This window comes from Ipomoea nil, unplaced genomic scaffold (genome assembly GCF_001879475.1).
Source record: "Ipomoea nil cultivar Tokyo-kokei standard unplaced genomic scaffold, Asagao_1.1 scaffold0302, whole genome shotgun sequence".
Taxonomy (NCBI): Eukaryota; Viridiplantae; Streptophyta; class Magnoliopsida; order Solanales; family Convolvulaceae; genus Ipomoea; species Ipomoea nil.
The window spans coordinates 2,539,875-2,558,732 of NW_017616730.1; the positions used below are offsets into that span (position 1 = coordinate 2,539,875).

Below are 18,858 nucleotides of genomic sequence, written 5' to 3' on the forward strand. Positions count from 1 at the left end.
TATATATACGCATATATGAGAAAGATTCTGGCGGCTCTTACTTGTGTGCCTTTATGTAAAAATAAAATAAAAAATAAAAATCCAAAGGAAATAGAGGTTTAATTTTATAAAAGGTTATATCTTTTTTTTTTTCAATGAAAAAAAAAAAAACCCTTGATTGCCCTTTCCGTTTTTGGTAGAAGCTAAGGCACAAGAAATTTTTCTATAATAATCCATATACCAATATTATGCCAAAATAATAATAATAATAATAATAATAATAATAATAATAATAATATATTCATAAATAAATATATGGTTGATGACTAGACACATTTTGAGCTTGATTAATTATATATATTATATATATTCCTCCGATCCTCTTTGCTACATATACATGCCATCTACCACTAATATAAAGCAAACACCCATTAAAGATTGATTCTTAAGAACCCCATCTCAGTGTTGTGTTCTCATCACCTCCCATTTCTAATCATCTCTCTCTCTCTCTCTCTCTCTCTCTCTCTCTCTCTCTCTCTCTCTCTCTTTCTCTCTCTACCCATGTTACTTCTTGACAACTTTGTCCTGCATTAAGGCATGTTTTTTTGTTATATACAAGGAGATATGCATGCATGAGTAGTCAGAACTGGAATCATCAATTTTATTTTGGTTTTTGTCTTTCCATTCTCAACCAGCCAAGCCCCTCTCTCTCACTACCAAAATCTTTATATATATACACACACAATCTGTATATATATATAGTGTTAGTTGCAGAAACCCTAAAAAGCTTTGCTTTAATGGCTTCCCCTAATCGTCAATGGAATCGCTGTTCCATCCAAACTAGGTTCACTCACCGCTTCCTCCGCGCGCTGAGGAGGCTCAGGCTCGCCGCCACGCGCCGCCAGACCCCAACCGCCCTTACATCTCCGGCGGCGCCGCCGCCTGACGACAAGGAAATGACTACGTACTACAGAAGATGCCGGAACGTGAAGCGCGCCGCCTACGCGTCCATGGCTTCCGCGGTGGGGACGAGGCGGGCGTGGAGCCGCGCCCAGCTTCTCAGGTTTCGCCGCCCTGCGGTGAGGAGAAGGGTGGCGGTGGCGGGCGGCGGCGGCGGAAACCATAGAGATGAAACGACGGAAGAGCTCCGGCAGCTGGTGCCCGGCGGCGAGGTTATGGATTTGGGCAGCTTGCTGGATGAAACTGCGCATTATATTGCCTGTCTGGCGTCGCAGGTACAAATCATGAGAAGCATTGCTGATTTATTCTCCACCTAATAATAATATTATATATTTATATTTCTTGTAATATATATGATGGATGGTTGTATGGATGGTGTACGTACCATATATATATATTATAATATATGTAGCAGATTAAATAAGTTGTACAATTGTATGAATAATGGTGGGAGCAGTCTATTGGCCTTATTGATTTGATTTAATCAGATATGGATAATCTAGATTGATTTACTGTCCTTTTGGTCCTTTATCGTCATGGTCATAAGTCGGAGTTTACTCAGTAGACATCATCCAGTATTGAATATGATCAGTTTCCTCATCACTAAAATAAATAATATTATATTTTTTATTTTCTCCTGAATATATATTATCATATAATCAATAAGTGAGTATATACAACAAATAAAAAGTTTTTCATGAGATAAAATAAAGTATCTCATTCGAATTTGTTCTAATCAACCTTTAACCTATGTAACTACGATGTCTCGACTCTCAAGCCGGCTAGTCTCCATCAATAATAGTTTGGAAAAGTTAATAAGCGAACACTAATTCAACAATAAGGTTAAATGTTTAAATTGAAAATAATGTATTTAATTGAGATTGGATGTTTGAACTGATCGAGTTTTATATCATGGGTGGAATTGATTAATATTTGGTTAAGGATATTTTTCTTTATAGTATATTAAATTTAAAATTTATGTCTGGTATAAAAGGGTTATACCATTTCATCAAATACCACAATATAATATTCTTTGATTTATGGGCCGGGAAAGTTCATTCACAACCGCTACTCAAAAGTGTCATGTGTTATAGGTGATGCTTGTCATACCACACAAAATGGTCACAAAGAAATAAATCAATCATTATATCGTGTACATAATTGTATAGTAGAATACACATAAACTCCTAACATAATACATAATACACATAAACTCTTAACATAATACACATAATCTAACATAATACATAATACACCTAAACTCTTAACATAATACACATAAACTCTTACACATAAACTCTTAACATAATACACATAAACAAAAACAAAAAAAAAACAAAAAAAAAACAGTAATAGGATTGGACGGACGACGGAACGATGTCCGTCGCGTCAACTCCCCAACTTTGAGAAACGACGTCGTTTTGGGTCAGGGCGCACAGAATGCATTGTCTGCCCTGGTGCACGATATAATTTGCCAAAGATAAACCAATTTTATTTTATGTACTCCTAATTTATTCAACGCAAACCAAAAAAAAAAAAAAAAAAAAAAAAAAAAAGGTAATAAATAACTTTATAGAGTCAAATTTAGAACTTTGCAGTTACCAAAATATATAACAAAATGCAATAATCATAGTATACCTTTTCATCAAATACCACAATATAATGTTCTTTGAATTATGGAGAAGTTCATTCACAACCGCTACTCAAAAGTGCCCTGCGTTATAGGTAAAGCCTACTATATCGGGCAAAATGGTCACAAAGGTGAAATAAACCAACTTAGTTTATCCAACACAAACCAAATTAAAAAGTTAATAAATAACTTAGTGAAGTCAAATTTGGAACTTTGCGGTTATCAAAATAACTCTCGGAACAAATTTAAGATAGATGAGAATGGTTAGATGGACGTACCGTCACACCGACGCCCGCAGCCCATAATTCATATGAGACGACAGTACTACATGCATAGCTTACAAGTACTAGGACGACGGCCGTCTAAATTGTCAGATCAGTGAAACAGAAGATAGATGATAGATGATGATATGATTGGGATCGATGGAATTGAATGAATTGAAGTCCAATAATTGTCGTAGATGGCTATGTTGTTGTTGTTGACCTAGCTAGCTGTAATCTGCATGCATGAATCTATCATGAACAGAACCGACGGGATGGCCGGGGAAAATGATATGATATGATATGATCATATACAAACATTACATTTTGTCAGTCGTCTGCTTCTCCGCTAGTTTCACGCACTCTTGTCGCCTGTTGTCGGCCGAGGACGACGACGATGTTTTCCACGCAGACATCCTTGGCGGGCCGGGGAGCGGAGAGGTCAGAGGAGGTTTCATGCATAATTATATCAACTGAACTATCACCTTACAGCCTTACAGCTAGCTTGCCTACGACCTACAATTATTGCTTAGCGTAGCTTGCTTTATATTTTCTTGAAAAATTTAAAGAATCTGTTCAGTCTCAACTAAAAGTTGTATATGTACAAACACATGAACTCAGTTGAGATTATGAGGAGGTGTTATCAAGGATTGAACTCGTAACATTTTGATATGGTCAGTTTTACGACTAAAGCAGTCAAGAGTGGGCAGGGCAAACACAACCCACCACTTGGATTATATATCATTGATATGGTTATACACAACCGATACATATTGGTCAACCTTAACCGATCAAAAACTATCATTTCTGGTCGTCTACCCTCGTTCCTAAATCCTAACATAACAAACTAGTAACACCCTTGATGAGTGTTCGACCAATTAGAGTTATATCTCAGTCAATTTAAGTAAATGTCTGATGAGAGTGAAGGAAAAAATAGACACTTAAAATTAAAGAGCAATCATGACTGTAGAATGCATATGCGCCACGTGTAGGACAACCCCATCAAATACGAAAATCATATTACTTACATTTAACTATATCTCCCTTTTGATGCATACCTGTATTTTTTTTAATTATATGATCAAGAAACGAAAAATTACATCGATTTAAATCAAATAATGCAGATAATATCTACAAATAATAAATATAATATTGAATGCCTCTCCGTGTTCTCTACAAACTTGCATGCAAACCAAACACAATAGTTTGTGAAGTTTATGTAAATAATCATGAGATTCCTGGTCAAATGAGGGTCAAACTTAAGTATATCTAATTAAAATTTATTACATATTGAAGATGTTTATAACTTGAATAGTGATTGATGGAATTCGAATTTTTAGCTATAGGGATAGTTGGTACTTGGTAAAATATTTCGAAATATAAAGATTGATTAGTAAATGATTAGTAAATAATGTATTATGATGAAAAATTGCAGCTACTATTTTATCTATTATAATAGTTTATAAACTCCATAAGAGAAGTAATATAAAATCATATACGATAAGCTCGATCAACTAAAGAAGTATTAATAAAAATTGAATTCGTGACATTTTAAATACAAGATTTTTTAAATGTTTTGTCGGGGCAGTCTTACAGTAACTTGAATTGTATACATGCGTGTTGGATTGTCTTGATAATGATGGGCGATGGTGATTGATGAGAGAGATGTTGGAAAATACATGGAAGTTGTGGCTATGAACCAAGGTTAGGGTAAGTATAGGAAAACGATTAGAATAGTTGGGCAATATTTTTGGATAATTATGGTCAGAATGATTAATCCGATGCAATTATGCAAATGGCGTGGTTTTGTTGGTTCTAATATCATTTCTAACCTTCTAACCGTTTTAATTTCGTAAATTTACGTAGAAATTCCGTATGAACACTTTTTAGATATTTTCCACATATTTAGGATCATGGAATAAGGGAATGGGATAATTGGGAATGTCCATTTTGAGTTAATGGTCTCTCCCCTTTTCAAGGTAATTAATGTGCCCGGGAGGATCGGAGGAGACACATGTCGAGGTTCCGAAATGCTCTCAACGTGGATGCTATAGGGTTAGGAGGCATGGTGACTATGCCAAGTGTCTTGACGAGGTCGACAACTTAATGTGATGTGACCGCACGTCGTTTGGTTAGTGCTCGAGGATCAAATGCAGATGATAAGGGTCTTATTCCTGATCGATTTAGCTATCTTCTCTGTCGAATACGATCGGGAACAAATCCTAGGTTTAAATCTAATCTTTAGATTAGATGTTGTATGGCGTGCATTGAGGTCAAGTGTTCAGGTCGAATACTTTCAGCCCTTACATCGCCGAACGGGTTACTAATTATAGTTAAAGCTGCAATTAGAACTACACTTTTCCCTTCATATAAATGGTTGTTAACTGTTAGCTGATTGTGTTGATTAGAGGGTATAACTAATTGATAACATTAGCTGATTGTAGGAAGGTGTTTGGTTGTTAACTGTTAGCTGATTGTGTTGATTAGAGGGTATAACTAATTGATAACATTAGCTGATTGTAGGAAGGTGTTTGGTTGTTAACTGTTAGCTGATTGTGTTGATTAGAGGGTATAACTAATTGATAACATTAGCTGATTGTAGGAAGGTGTTTGGTAAGTTGGCTGTTAACTGTTAGCTGTTTGGTATAATTTCTTTTCTCAAAAAGTTAATTGAAAATGCTGCTTTGAGTAACTTTTTGAATTTTAGCATTTTGGAGTTGATTTTTTAATCATGTCAAACAATTAATAGTTGTCAAATAAGTCAAAATTGACTGATAGGCTAATATTTTACCAAATAGGGCCTATGTTTATCATTATATATCGATGAACATTAAGCTACGCGGTAATGAACATTCTTCAATTATAAGCTCGCAAGCAATCAGAACCTAAGTTTGATAGCTAGCAGTGAATATCTGGCTCAATAATGATGAACATATCAAGTCTGTGCAATGAACAATGTCCCTGGACTGAGCTCACAATATTGCACAGTTAGAACCATATAATATGCATTTCTATTTCAAAAACTGAACTGGCTAACAGCCTAAGTACAAATAGGAGAAAACTGTACACTTTCAGTCAATATATAGTCTCTCCTCCTTCATTACCCTAACACAACCTAGTATATATCTCTGCTACAGAATGTATTTACTCGAGGTCTTACCTCCTATCATGGTTATCTTCATCGTACAATCTTGTCTTGGATGCCCTTCTACCAGTTTAGCTCGGGACGACAAACGCTACTACCAGTCATCAAGGTCTGACAGCAGAACCAGCTCGGGGGATGAGACGAGAGGGTAAATCTCTGATCCGGTATCCACTGCCCCAGAATGATGCGAGACAGAGACCCATGATTGCCATGGCGACCACGGAGCATGCAGGTGGAACTGCTTGAGTGCCCCCGAGGAATTGAGTTGCAAGCAGCCCTGCCAGCGTTGAACTTTGCATACCGGTGCATAGTGAGATTGTCCTGCAGATTTCTTCATCGAACCTGCCAGTTTAACGTGTTAGGATTGCAATAGTGATGGCAATTGCAAGTTCCAAGAATGTAAAGGGAACACAGGTACTAGGAATCTTTATCGACACAAACAAGAGATTTGATACCTAAATAGTGGAATTTTGGAGATCCAGTAACCCAAGGAGAAAGCGACAGCGTGAAATGCCAATACAGGACCAACCAATTTTGCGCCTTCAACAGAAAGAATTTGAGCCCGGTTTATAGCGAGAGGACTGCCAATACACAACGAAGTGCACACCATTGCAACATATGGCATTATAGGTTGAAGAATGGACACAACTGGCTTCGCGTAAGTGTTCAATACTAAGCCAAGAGTTACCGGAACAAGAACAACCTATAAATGGAAGAAACATAAGATAATAACAATATGAAATGCATATGTTGAAAACTAAATAGATAGGTTTATCTATAGGGTTGTGTCTGTTTATGAATAGGTGTAAGTTATGAGTAGTTATTTACACTTATGTATTTGTGTATATATATGTACTCTGTTTCTGTATTAGAAACACAGAGAATACCAATATAATTTCAGTCTTATATACATTTCCTAGTCCTTGATTCTTCATATTGCTTCGGCCTAACTGGCGGGTGGTATTATTCTCCACCCGCCAGGCCATTCCATCTTCCAAATTCAACAGAGAGTTCGTCTCGTTTCATACCTGCAATATTGATTTTGACATGGCAACAGCATCAACAGGAACAACCGAGCCAATGAGAAGGCCAGTTAACGGAGGAGTAACAAGAACAGAAGCAATGGTAGTCGAGCTGGTCAACAGTATACTCAAGGCCACATCACTTTTGCTTAAGAAGCTAGCATAACTCGAAAGCTGAGCTCCAGAAACGCAAGACATGAGGACAAAACCGGCATAGAACATTCTAGGCATGCCAAACGCCTGTGTTATCAGCACCCCAAGTACCGGTTTCAGAACGTATTGTGCAATAAAACCAATGGATAACGGCAAAGGTCTGCAATGGAACCAACAACACGATTTCAATCAAAAACTTCTTCAAATCACTTCCAAAGCACACAAATCGACAAGGTTTGAACCTCTTAACGGCTAGAGCAAAATCATCAATCGAGAGTTTGATTCCAATGGACAACATGATTCCTCCAAGTGCAGGAGCATACAAATCTTTCGACACCCTGCACGTTCCTCTATCATTTACACAAACCAACATTTTACACACTTTTAAGAAGGCATTTGTACTGAGAATCCAAGCAAAAAGACACCCAAATAAAGAGGAATCCTCTTAACATAAAAAATGGAAAATGAATATTATGCCTCATTCTCAGTATACTAAACTGAAATGCAGAGAATTCAAGATTACATAATCTTCTAAACTAGATTCTAAGTCAACTACCAATAAATATAATCAAAGATAAAACACCCTAACCAGCTCAAATCAAGAAGGCTAATAAGCGGCTACCATTTTGGGAGTCAAACTTGTAACCTCTTTACCAAGTCAAGATTGCTCAAGATAAATTATTCTTTATTTTGTGGGTTTTAGAGCTGCAGAAGAATCTGGCAAAACTATATATTAAACAAAGTATATAAATGTAAACTCTGAATACATTAAAACTCATATCAATGATTGATTAAACATTAATAAACTAAACAAACAATCACAGAGAACCATTTAAACCCAATAAAGAATTCAAATAAAGAACACAGACAAAAATCGAGATAATCAAGCTTCTCTCACCAAGTGAAAGTAGAAGGGTAAGAAAGGGCGGAAACGGCAGTGAGAACAACAACAAAGGGAAGCAACGCCGACAACACCTCCGAGCTATCAGCCTTTCCTTCGCCAGCTGCTACGATCCTATGGTTCTTACCGAAAGAAAGCCAAGACAAGTTCCCGTCTCTTCTGCGCCACCCGACTTTCCCGGTGAAGGGCGAGGAAGTTGAGCATGCAACGGCCGTTAGCAATCCGGCACTAATACGCCTGGAAGTTTCTGGAACCCGAAACGGGAATGAATTTTTGTTCCGTGTATTAGGGAGGTTTAGCAGGGGTTTGGGGCTCTTAAGGTGCGGTTTGAGAGGTAGAGAGGTGGAAATGGATGGAATTGTTGACATTTTTAGTGAGGGAAACGGGTTAGGAGTAGAATATGTGAGTTTTCCCCGGCGAGTTTGAGTTCCGTCGCCGGGAAACGATTGATTTTCCGGCGAAGGAACGAGAGGAGATGAACAGGGGAACAGCACTGAGCTGAAACAGTGATGGATGAGGAGATGTGGTGATAGATTTTTTTCTATTTTTTTATTCTTATTTTTGGGGGGGAGAAGACGATGATAGAGATAGGTCAGAGATGGAAATATACTTTTTTTTGGTATTAATTAATACTGAGTATCAAATGCTAACAGATAACTGATTTCTATAATCCTGTGTTTCGCTGCTGTACGTTTACGCTGTGTGCTGCCAGTTTGCCACGTTCCCCCTTAAACTCTGGAGAAATTTTTTTCGGTAGTACAATCTAACATATACATTCCTCGGGTAGACCTGAACAATTAAATGAACAGAGGAAAAAACACGGACCACCTCGTAGTTTACATTAAAAAAAAAAAAAAAAATCTAACCTATACATAGTATATGTTCTGAGGCCTTCCGTTTGAAAAAAAAAAAAAAAAAAGAAGTAATAACAGTGATGTCATCAGATCACAAGGTATTTAGCGTCATATTTGCCTTATGAATCAAGTAAATAGTGTAATTAAATTACTCTAAAAGAGTTAAATATATTTGTCCTATTTTTCATTCTTCCACCTCTCCAATTTTATGCTTTTCTATAAAATTCTCCAGTTTTCCATGTTGATAAACGACCCTAAGCTACGGAAGAAGCTTAATACCAGAGGCGGAGAGTTGTACTTAAAGTTTGGAGTGGAAAATGAATAAGGTGAAGCGTTTTGCGCATTTTATAATTAGATTTAGGGACAAACATATGGCAAGCTGCATTTAAAGGGAAAACACGGCCTTCCAGTTTAAAAAAAAAAATTTGATTGCAGACATACGTGCTGAACTTTAATATCAAGTTTGGTTGCACAATACATTCTAAAACCAGTACTTGTGGGTTCTGTGCTATTTTCTACCATGGGAGAGTATATTTGAAAAGGGTCTATGCGTGAACCCATAAGCTACAAACTCGATTCATAATATATCCATTTTAGCGTGTGCTATTTTCTATCATGGGAGAGTATATTTGAAAAGGGTCTATGCGTGAACCCATAAGCTACAAACTCGATTCATAATATATCCATTTTAGCGAGTCGAGCTATGCTTTAATTGCTCCTTTATATGTTAAATAGTCATGACACTTTCGGTGCCTAACTCTGGATCCAGACTATCATATAACGAGTTATACACTTTATAGATCAAAAGTTCTTAATAAAAACTTTATAGGGATACATAGTATTTTCCAAAATATACGATGTTAATAGCTAAGAAATTTTAAGGTTGCTTATTTGTTTATCTGGACTTGAAACCTTTGCGTGAATATACAATGTATTTAATTGTCACTTCCCCCTCTCTATTTTCTCGTATCCTGCTATGTCCGATATCAAAGCCGACCACGGTAGCGTATGCTCGGTAAAATTCGATCTATTAGTCTATGGGATGGACTGTCACGTACACTGCAATCAAACTCATATCAAAGATTGTTGGGATCTGAGATCAATAATTCTACGGGATAATAACTGTTTTCACCATTTCAATGATGTGGGGATTATTGGTAAGAGCAAAGTGATGTTATTTTAATATATTGGATCTACCCTTTGAAAATCGATTGGATTTGCAAGGATATAGTGTGAATAGTAAATCATTTGCAAATTGAGTGATGTAAAAGTGGAACCTATTTTTTAAGATGGGAGAGATTTGTAAGAATAATGTTAGCCTTACGTGGTCTAGATCTAAGCAATTATGGGTGTCTAGTCCATTAACAAATAGCCACATTAGTTGTTTATCAACGAAAATAGTTGATTGTTGTTAGAGTTAATTCTAGCAATGGTCCTCCGACTATAGTGATTTTCTAAAATTAGTCCCTGACTTTTAATTTGGACACTTTAGGTCCCTTGATTTTCAATTTCTTTCCAATTGAGGTCATTTCATTTGAATACGGTTCATTAGACTTTAAATGAAAGGGTAAACTCGTCCTTTCACCTGCCTATGTATTATTCTTCGTATTTCTCCCTTCGTATTTTGCTGTTATACCTTGTAAACATCTCAATAATAGAGGAACGCACACACGAGTAGTCGACTAAGATTATCTTCATATATATCGCGTATACAATGGAGAAATACTAAGAATAATACATAGGCAGGTGAAATGATGAGTTTACCCCTTCATTTAAATTTCAATTAACCGTATTCTGACGAAAGGACCTCAATTGGAAAGAAATTGAAAGTCAAGGGACCTAAAGTGTTCAAATTAAAAGTCAAAGGACTAATTTTGAAAAATCAATATAGTCAGAGGACCATTGCTGGAATTAACTCATTGTTGTTAGTTGTTTATAAAAATAACAAATAAAAATTTTTATATTTTAAGGAGACAAGACAATTTTATGTAATTTTTAAACCCTAAATTATTATGTGTATTTTTTAATACTCTCAGGCATATATATATAAATAAAAGCTCACGAGTTCAAATCAAATACATCCAAAATAATACTAGGAGGAATCAAGTACACCATTCCATATACGGCATGATTTGAAAAGACCATCCCATCCATACATAATATTTTTAATTTTTATTTTAAAAAAAATTTCAAACTCTCATAGAAAACTTGAGAATATGCTCCCACATGCCAATAAATATTACTCTCATTCCACTCTGGAGCTTTAATAACATTCTTACAAACTTGAAGATCCCCACTCGGATTCAAAACAATATTAATGGCACTCTTTTTTTCTTGACTTGTATAAATAATCTTCTTTTCCTGAGTTACTAAATCTATAGAAATTAGATCCGGCCCGTTCTTGAAAAAAGGAACATCACTATCTTGAATATCTTCAATCTCACCATTCATGAAGTAGTCATTCATGAAGTAGTCCGGATTCAAATAGCTCACAAGCATTAGTAAATGGCCACTTGGATTCCAAATTCCTACTGGCATCCACTGTTCACCCATGCTAGTGACGAGTATCCTTGTTTGTTTATGCCAATTAAAAATATTATTATTTTCCTCCATTAACCAAATGTCAAAATAAACCTTACCCTGTTCATCGGGGGGAAAAATGGGTTGACTAACACACACAATGGTCTCATTCGTAAACGTAACGAAATTAATATTCAATTCAAATGGAGTATTAATCATACCAAAAACCTCATCATCCATGTCAAACCAAATCAATCCAGACAAACCGTACCAATAGTATTTTCCTTTGAAATAAAAATCACCAAAATATACAGACCTAAATAAATATTTAGGAGCTTGTGGATCAGCATCAATTTGCCTCCAATTCCATGAATCGTCTACTTGGCTACAAACCATTACAATTTCATAACTATCATCACAATCCGACTTTACATCTTCAAAACTCAAAAGCATGATAACTTTCCCGACCATGTTGTTAGTCAACCCAAATGCAAACCGCATACCTAGAACAACTTCGATAGGTGGTTTGTTAGGCACCTTAATTGAAGGTAAGGCCATAATTTCCATAATGGATGGATTCAATATGAAAACATCAACAGTCGAATCACCATTAATTTCATTTATAGCATCCTTACAAACAAATAGGCATAGCATACCATCACAACACTTGATGTATCTTAATAATCTTGAATTTGGCATGTCTAGGTATATGCATCTAGTCTCATTAGACTCTAAATCTTTGTAGACCAAGTAAAATAGCACACTTTCACCATCGGCAGAATTAAACTCTATAACAGCACCACCAGTTTTAGTTCGACTAAATTCAAAGTGTTTTTGAATGAATTGATGATCGTTTTTAATTAAATTATAGAAAAATTTACAAACACGTTTCAACCGCATAAGAGATCTTACGGACAATCTGGTCAAAATATTAATCAACAGATCGCTTGGTAATTCGCAGTTTTCCATTTCTGATTGATATTCCAGATAGAAAATTTGAAATGTCAAATGATTCAATCCTCAAATCAATAACTTATTGAAAGATCCAAAACTCTACCATCCACCCAATTCAAAATTGAAGCGAGCAATAGAGGAATGATGTACCTTCCGTCGTGACGTTTGACGGTTTGAGTGAGACGCAGAAACAGAGACGACTGAGAAGCAAGGGTAGGGCCATAGGGTGTGAGGGCTTGACCGCCGCCGGAGGGCAGAGACGCAGAGGACCGTGGACAAGAACGTCGGCTTAAAGCGAGAGAGACGACAGATGAGGAAGACGAAGGGTTAGTACTGGGTAGATTATGGTTTGGGTTGTTATTTATACCTAGGTCGGATGGGCTGTTGCCTGTTCGTTTGGGTTGCCTTTAACTTTTGTGTGTGGGCCGAGTTGATTATATATATATATATATATATATATATATATATATATATATATATATATATATATATATATATATATATATATAATATGTGCAATAAATAAGTTTATTTATTGATTTGTTGTGTGTTTGTTACGGAGTATAATTTATGTATAAGATTATATTGAATAATCTTATACATATATATACTATATACTATACTAATAATAGCTAAAAATGAGGGTTACATTTTTTAATCAAATGGATCATTCAGATTGATCAGATTTTAATTTTTTCTTTTTTATTAGTTCACTGTTAACTTACTCATTGATTTCAATAAGAAATGTCTTAGGTTTGAATCTCATCTCAATCAAAGTTGGCATAATTAGTACTCTATTATACTTTTATTAAATTAAATAATAATTTAGTAGCTACAACAAAAAATAATAAATATGCATTTCTTTAATTTAAAATTATTTGTCTATAATGCCTTTATTCAAAAAAAAAAATTATTCATTATCAATAAATTAAATAAGATAAATAATTTCATTAGTTATATTCTCTTTATTTTTTTCAATGTAATTTTTTTTTTTACATTCAAATTCATCAATTGATTATATTTACTACATTGTCTTTTTTTTTGCATTATTTTTTAATTAAATATCAATGTTATAATACAAAATAATGGTATATATTTATTTACCAAATATTTTATTAATACTATGAAATAATTAAAAATAATATAATTAGGCCAATCATATTAACTACTTGAGGGATTTGTTGACAAAAAAAAAGTATTCAAATCACACAACAAATTGGAGTGTAAAACTACTTGAGGGATTTATTTACCAGGATTTGTTGACAAAGGTCAATTATTACCTAGTTAGTAGTTTATTCATGGTGTGACACTAATAAGTATGCTAACACGTAGTATTTTATGTTTATGTGGATTTTATGTATATATAATTTTTTTTTATTATTAAATTTTTTTTATCCTTTTATTTTTAGAGTAATCACTGACCATCATGGCGACGGCCCGTGGCTAATTTCGTTGATGGATAGTAGGTTCTCAAACCTCAATGCTCGCCTTTGTTCCTCTCATATGAAGGCAGGCACAACAACCACCTCTACTAGACCTATACAACTGTCATGTTAGGCTGAGATTATCTCAGTCAATATGCCCATTTGCAAAATGATGTGGCATTTGCCACAACATTTATATATTTTTGTTGGGTAAAGGGATTTGCAAATTTGTTGCAGCAACTTTTGTACTTTTAAAACAAAATCATTACTTTTTAGGCACTTTAGAGTGGTCCGGTACATCAAAGGCACTTTAGACTACGGTTTACGACTCTCAGTTTCCCCTTCTTCCACTGTTCATGCTTTTTCAGATTCGGATTGGGCCGGTTGCCCACTCGATAGGAAGAGCACGAGTGGCTATATGCTGTCTTCCTAGGGACCAATCTCATCTCTTGACTTTCTCGGAAACATCGCACTGTGGCTTGCTCGTCGACTGAGGCCGAGTACAAGGCCCTATCAGTTGTCTCGACAGAGGTCACTTGTGTGGTCTCATTACTACGTGAACTTGGTCTACACTCTGGCGAACCGTCTACTCTCTGGTGTGACAACCTAGGTGCCACTTATCTCTGCGTCAATCCTGTCTTTCACACCAGAACCAAACATGTCGAGATCGACTTCCACTTTGTTCGGGACAAAGTTGCCTCTAGCAACTTGGTGGTTAACTTTGTGTCTACGAAAGATCAGCTGACAGATATCTTCACCAAACCTTTGTCTGGGTCGCGGTTTGCAACTCTACGTGACAAGCTCAATGTTGTGGCTCACCAAACACCCCCTTTATTCGTAGTAATTCATTTCTCATGGAATTGCAATTCCTTTCTCACGTAATTCCCTCTCTCCAACCAAACACCCCCGCTCCCGTTATAGCAGCAGAGGGGACTTTGTCACCTACTTCATACCACGACCACCTGATCGGAGACTCCCGACCCACTGTCGTTGGATCTCGAGTCCAAGTGCTTGTAGTCCATACCATACAATTTGTACTATCAAAGCTGTTATAAAAAATAATTAATCAAATACACATATTAATCATTTAACCAAATCAAATAACTAATAGTGATCAAATAAACCAAAATTAGATAATAAGCTAATTATGTTACCAAACAAGTACATAATCTCTAAATACTAATAATAAGTTATAACGCATGGCATGGAGCTTCAGCTTAAATAATTTGCACCCCAAAAAGCATAAACCCGGCCGGTTTCGCAGCCTTATTTCTCAATTCCATTTCTACCCCTTCTCTTCCTTCCTCATCACCCTTGTCAACACTGCCCTTTCCCGTCTTTATCTCAACCCCATTGTCACTGTTATTTTCGCCCTCGTCGGAGTGGTCAGTATATTCCACATCTATGACGCAAATGGACCGGGTTTCCGGTCCACTAATATTATCCTTGTATTCGTAGACCGAGAATATCACAACGTCTCGCGGCTTGATTCCTTTGTCTTTCACGAACCGGTTCCAACCCCGTGTGAACACGAAGCTCTGGCTGCTCTTCCAGTAACAGTACCGGAACTTCCACGACCGCATTGCCTTGTCGTAGAACACGAGTTCCACGTCGTCGGCGCCGCAGCCGTCCGCCGCCGCCTCGAGAGTCCGGGGGAAGAATTTCACGGCGTGTTTCTTCGGGATCACCAGCCGGTTCAGTTTCCCGACGTCACTCGGAGTCAGCTCCTTCTTGAAGAGCTCTCGCAGAACCGAACCGGGTTCGTCTCCGGCCCGGGGTGAGATTCCGACGGGTTGGCCGGTGAGGGCGAGGTGTTTGCAGTGGTCGGAGAATTTCGGGACGTAGGATCCGTCCTTGATCATCTTGAGGATTTCTCCGGTGGAGAATTGGGCCTGGAAAGAGGGCTCTTGGAGGGTGATGCTGGTCCAGGGGAAGTTACGGTGGGCGTCGCCGCACCGGAGCCGTATGGCGGCGCTGTCGTACGCCGCCGCCGCGTCCTCCTCCGTCCTGAACGTCCCCAGCCATATCCTCTGGTGGTTTGCGTAAATCTGGGCTCCCCAGTTGCCGCTTTGTTGCCCCACGACGCCTTTGAACCTCGACGAGCCGACGTTGACGGCGGCGTTCGCCTCCGGCCTCTGCCGCTTCTGACGGCGGTGTTGCTCATTGGAGCTGCCGGAATCGGAGGCTTCCACCGTCGTCACGTTCGTCGTGCCACTCGCCACCATTTCCTCCACTGTCAAATCTTGTGTACGTGGAAACAAATTAAAACAAAACAATTTTGTAATCATTTTTGTTTTTCTTTCTTTCTTTCTTCTACTCGACAAATTCTATAAAAATTACGAGAGATTATGTTTGTACCTGGGAGACCAAGTTGAAGCTTTGGGTCCATCATGCGCAGATACAAAACCTTCCAACAAGCTGGTTTTCAAATCTTCATATATTGTGAGAGATTGAATATCAACAACCAAAAATAATTTCTTTTATTTGAGTAATTATTCCATGTTTATATAAATCAATTCGTAATTTATATAATTTTCCTAAATTTCATATGGAAGTCCCCTTCCATATATATCCCATTCTTTAATCTTTTACCCAGTACCATACCCAAAGTAATTATTTCACTAATAAAATTTTCCTTTTATTTCAACATATACAAAATATATATTTTTTCTTCTTAAAAGTAGTGATTATACTTTTATTGGTAATTATTTTAGGAAAATTCTATGTTTCCTCCACAAAAATTGTTCTCTAATATTCACTCGTTATTATTGTATTTAATATTTAATATTTTATTATTACAGCTTCTGAAATGCATCTTTCCATGGTTTTGAACTTCCTTACACTACTGTATGTATATATGTTCTTCTTGCATGCACTGAAATATATATGTATTCACGATTAACTTTGTGACCTTGCATGTTTAATATTATGGGAAAAAAACGCTGTATACGTGTTTGATTTCATAGCATTATTAACATTTGAATGTGTGTAGATGAGTTTGAGCATCAAAACTGACTATATTTGAATAATACAACCAAATTATATAATAAGGGAATAATTTATCAAAATTGACTATATTTGAATATGTTAAGATTTGTAGATTTTATATTCGCACTGATGTGTATCTTTCCAGTCCTCACTCATAAGATAAGTACGTAATTTGAATAAATAAAAATTTAAAAGTAATATTCTTTCCTACTAAAATCACTACATTATATTTACTCCCTTTTTTTTGGTAGGAATTATATTTACTCCCTAACATTTCATAAAATCTTTTATTTTTATTGACTACTTGTGAATTAGTCAATCTCATTAGCAAAGTTGTCAAAACGGGTTGGCAGAATGGAGCCGTTCAGGCCCGCCATATGGTGAGGCAGGCTAAAAAGCCCACCAATACGGGCTTAAAATAGACCACCTCGCCTTAGGCCCGTAGGCCTTGGTGAGGCCCACCAAGCCCGACGGACTAAGTCTGTTTTGACTTCTCTACTCACTAGAAGCTAATATAAAATAAATAATTAATGTAATAATAAAATATTAAATACAATAATAACGAGTGAATATTAGAGAACAATTTTTGTGGAGGAAACATACAACTTTCCCAAAATAATTACCAAGTATAATCACTACTTAGCTTTTAAGAAAAAAAAAATATATTTTGTATATGTTGAAATAAAAGGAAAATTTGACTAGTGAAATAATTATTTTTGGTATGGCACTGGGTAAAAGATGAATGAGATATATATGGAAGATGATTCTGCTGGCAAATGAAACTTCCATATTTATATATAAATCATGGAATAATTACTAAAATAAAATAAATTATTTTTGTTCGTTGATATTCAATCTCTCACAATATATGAAGACTTGAAAACCAGCTTGTTGGACCCTAAGGTTTTGTATCTGCGCATGATGGACCCAAAGATTCAACTTGGTCTCCCAAGTACAAACAAAATCTCTCGTACCTTTCATTGAATTTTTATAGAAGTTGTCCAGTAGAAGAAAGAAAAAGGAAAGAAAAACAAAAAAACGAATATGATGTATGAATGTTTTTGTTGACTTACATTTTTTTGTTTGTTTAAAACAATTATTATTATATTATTTTTTTGAATTCTAGAGTGATCAAGTTGTTAGATTTGTTGAGTCTATTATCAGTTGTGTAGCTAGTCATGTTCATCGAGATAGTAATCGTCCTGCCCACTCCCTTGTTAAGGCCGAAGGAGCTAGGGTATGATGTACTTTGTGGATGTCAATTCCCATGGGTTTTAGCCTCTGTAGGTGCTTAATTTATTAATGAATTATCATTTTCTTGCTTAAAAAAAGTTGTTAGATTTGTTAATTTGTAAATAGCTGGGCACCTACTATTTTATATTTTCAAATATAATGACTACGGTGGCAGTATGTTATAGGTATAAATTTTTATTTAAAAATAATGTTTTGTTGTGTCTATTAACAGTTGCCAATTATGTTCATTGAGATAGTAATCGCCATGCCCACTTCCTTGTTAAGGCCGAAGGAGCTATGGTATGCCATACTTGGTGGATGTTCCTATATCTTTTTTTTTTTTTAAGGAAGAACTTAATACATTAAATCACGATAAAGACAGTTTACACAAAAATTAGGGGGTGTATCAAACCACTCCCCACTACCTGACTCAGAACAAGCCTCCCTAGCAAATGTATGGGCGGCAGTGTTCCCATGTCTTTTTAGTCTTTGTACTTAATTGATTAATGAAATTGTGGTTTTCTTGCTTCAAAAAAAGTATTTCAACCCAAAGAATCTAAATCTTCACCACCAAAGCACTTTCTCAAACAATTTCAACCCAAAGAATCTAAGTCTTCACCACCAAAGTTCAAACCTATGACCATCCATTTAGAATGGTAACCGGGATGCCATCATACTACATGGTAGATTTGTTGATTTCTAAATAATTGGACACCTACTATTTTATATTTTCAAATATAACGAATGCGGCAACGGTATGTTATAGATATAAATTTTTATTTCAAAACAATTAGGGTTTTGTAAAATTAACCAAAAAAAAAAAAAGTAAACATTT

General features: G+C 36.1%; 3 protein-coding genes across 4 annotated transcripts; 1 reads left to right on the forward strand and 2 right to left on the reverse strand.

Annotated features, from left to right (window-relative positions):
- On the forward strand, nucleotides 1–1,456 carry LOC109159274 (transcription factor IBH1-like). The gene is made up of 2 exons (XM_019307380.1): nucleotides 1–15; nucleotides 717–1,456. The coding sequence occupies exon 2, from the start codon at nucleotides 777–779 to the stop codon at nucleotides 1,254–1,256; it is 480 nt and encodes a 159-aa protein (XP_019162925.1). The 5' UTR covers nucleotides 1–15; nucleotides 717–776; the 3' UTR covers nucleotides 1,257–1,456.
- Nucleotides 1,457–5,771: 4,315 nt separating this feature from the next.
- On the reverse strand, nucleotides 5,772–8,663 carry LOC109164315 (probable sodium/metabolite cotransporter BASS3, chloroplastic). 2 transcript variants are annotated; one of them, XM_019312957.1, is made up of 6 exons: nucleotides 8,048–8,663; nucleotides 7,392–7,487; nucleotides 7,003–7,309; nucleotides 6,430–6,677; nucleotides 6,077–6,316; nucleotides 5,772–6,045 (listed from the first exon to the last, which is right to left on the reverse strand). In XM_019312957.1, the coding sequence occupies exons 1-5, from the start codon at nucleotides 8,416–8,418 to the stop codon at nucleotides 6,079–6,081; spliced, it is 1,260 nt and encodes a 419-aa protein (XP_019168502.1). In that variant the 5' UTR covers nucleotides 8,419–8,663; the 3' UTR covers nucleotides 5,772–6,045; nucleotides 6,077–6,078. The 2 variants fall into 2 exon arrangements, with proteins under 2 accessions (XP_019168502.1, XP_019168501.1); XM_019312956.1 differs by having other exon boundaries at nucleotides 5,772–6,316.
- A 6,356-nt stretch (nucleotides 8,664–15,019) lies between these two features.
- On the reverse strand, nucleotides 15,020–16,039 carry LOC109158880 (AP2/ERF and B3 domain-containing transcription factor At1g51120-like). The gene has a single exon (XM_019306775.1). It carries the CDS (start codon nucleotides 16,025–16,027, stop codon nucleotides 15,020–15,022), a length of 1,008 nt encoding a protein of 335 aa, XP_019162320.1. The 5' UTR covers nucleotides 16,028–16,039.
- Between the last annotated feature and the right edge of the window lie 2,819 nt (nucleotides 16,040–18,858).

Bases quoted from the DNA above. Each gene is read 5' to 3' on its own strand.
- LOC109159274 (XM_019307380.1), top strand. From the start codon at position 777: ATGGCTTCCCCTAATCGTCAATGGAATCGCTGTTCCATCCAAACTAGG.
- LOC109164315 (XM_019312957.1), bottom strand. From the start codon at position 8,418: ATGTCAACAATTCCATCCATTTCCACCTCTCTACCTCTCAAACCGCAC. The intron at 7,488-8,047 runs GTGAGAGAAGCT...AGGAACGTGCAG, and splicing joins TACCCTTCTACTTTCACTTG to GGTGTCGAAAGATTTGTATG. The intron at 6,678-7,002 runs GTATGAAACGAG...TTCCATTTATAG, and splicing joins TGTCAAAATCAATATTGCAG to GTTGTTCTTGTTCCGGTAAC.
- LOC109158880 (XM_019306775.1), bottom strand. From the start codon at position 16,027: ATGGTGGCGAGTGGCACGACGAACGTGACGACGGTGGAAGCCTCCGAT.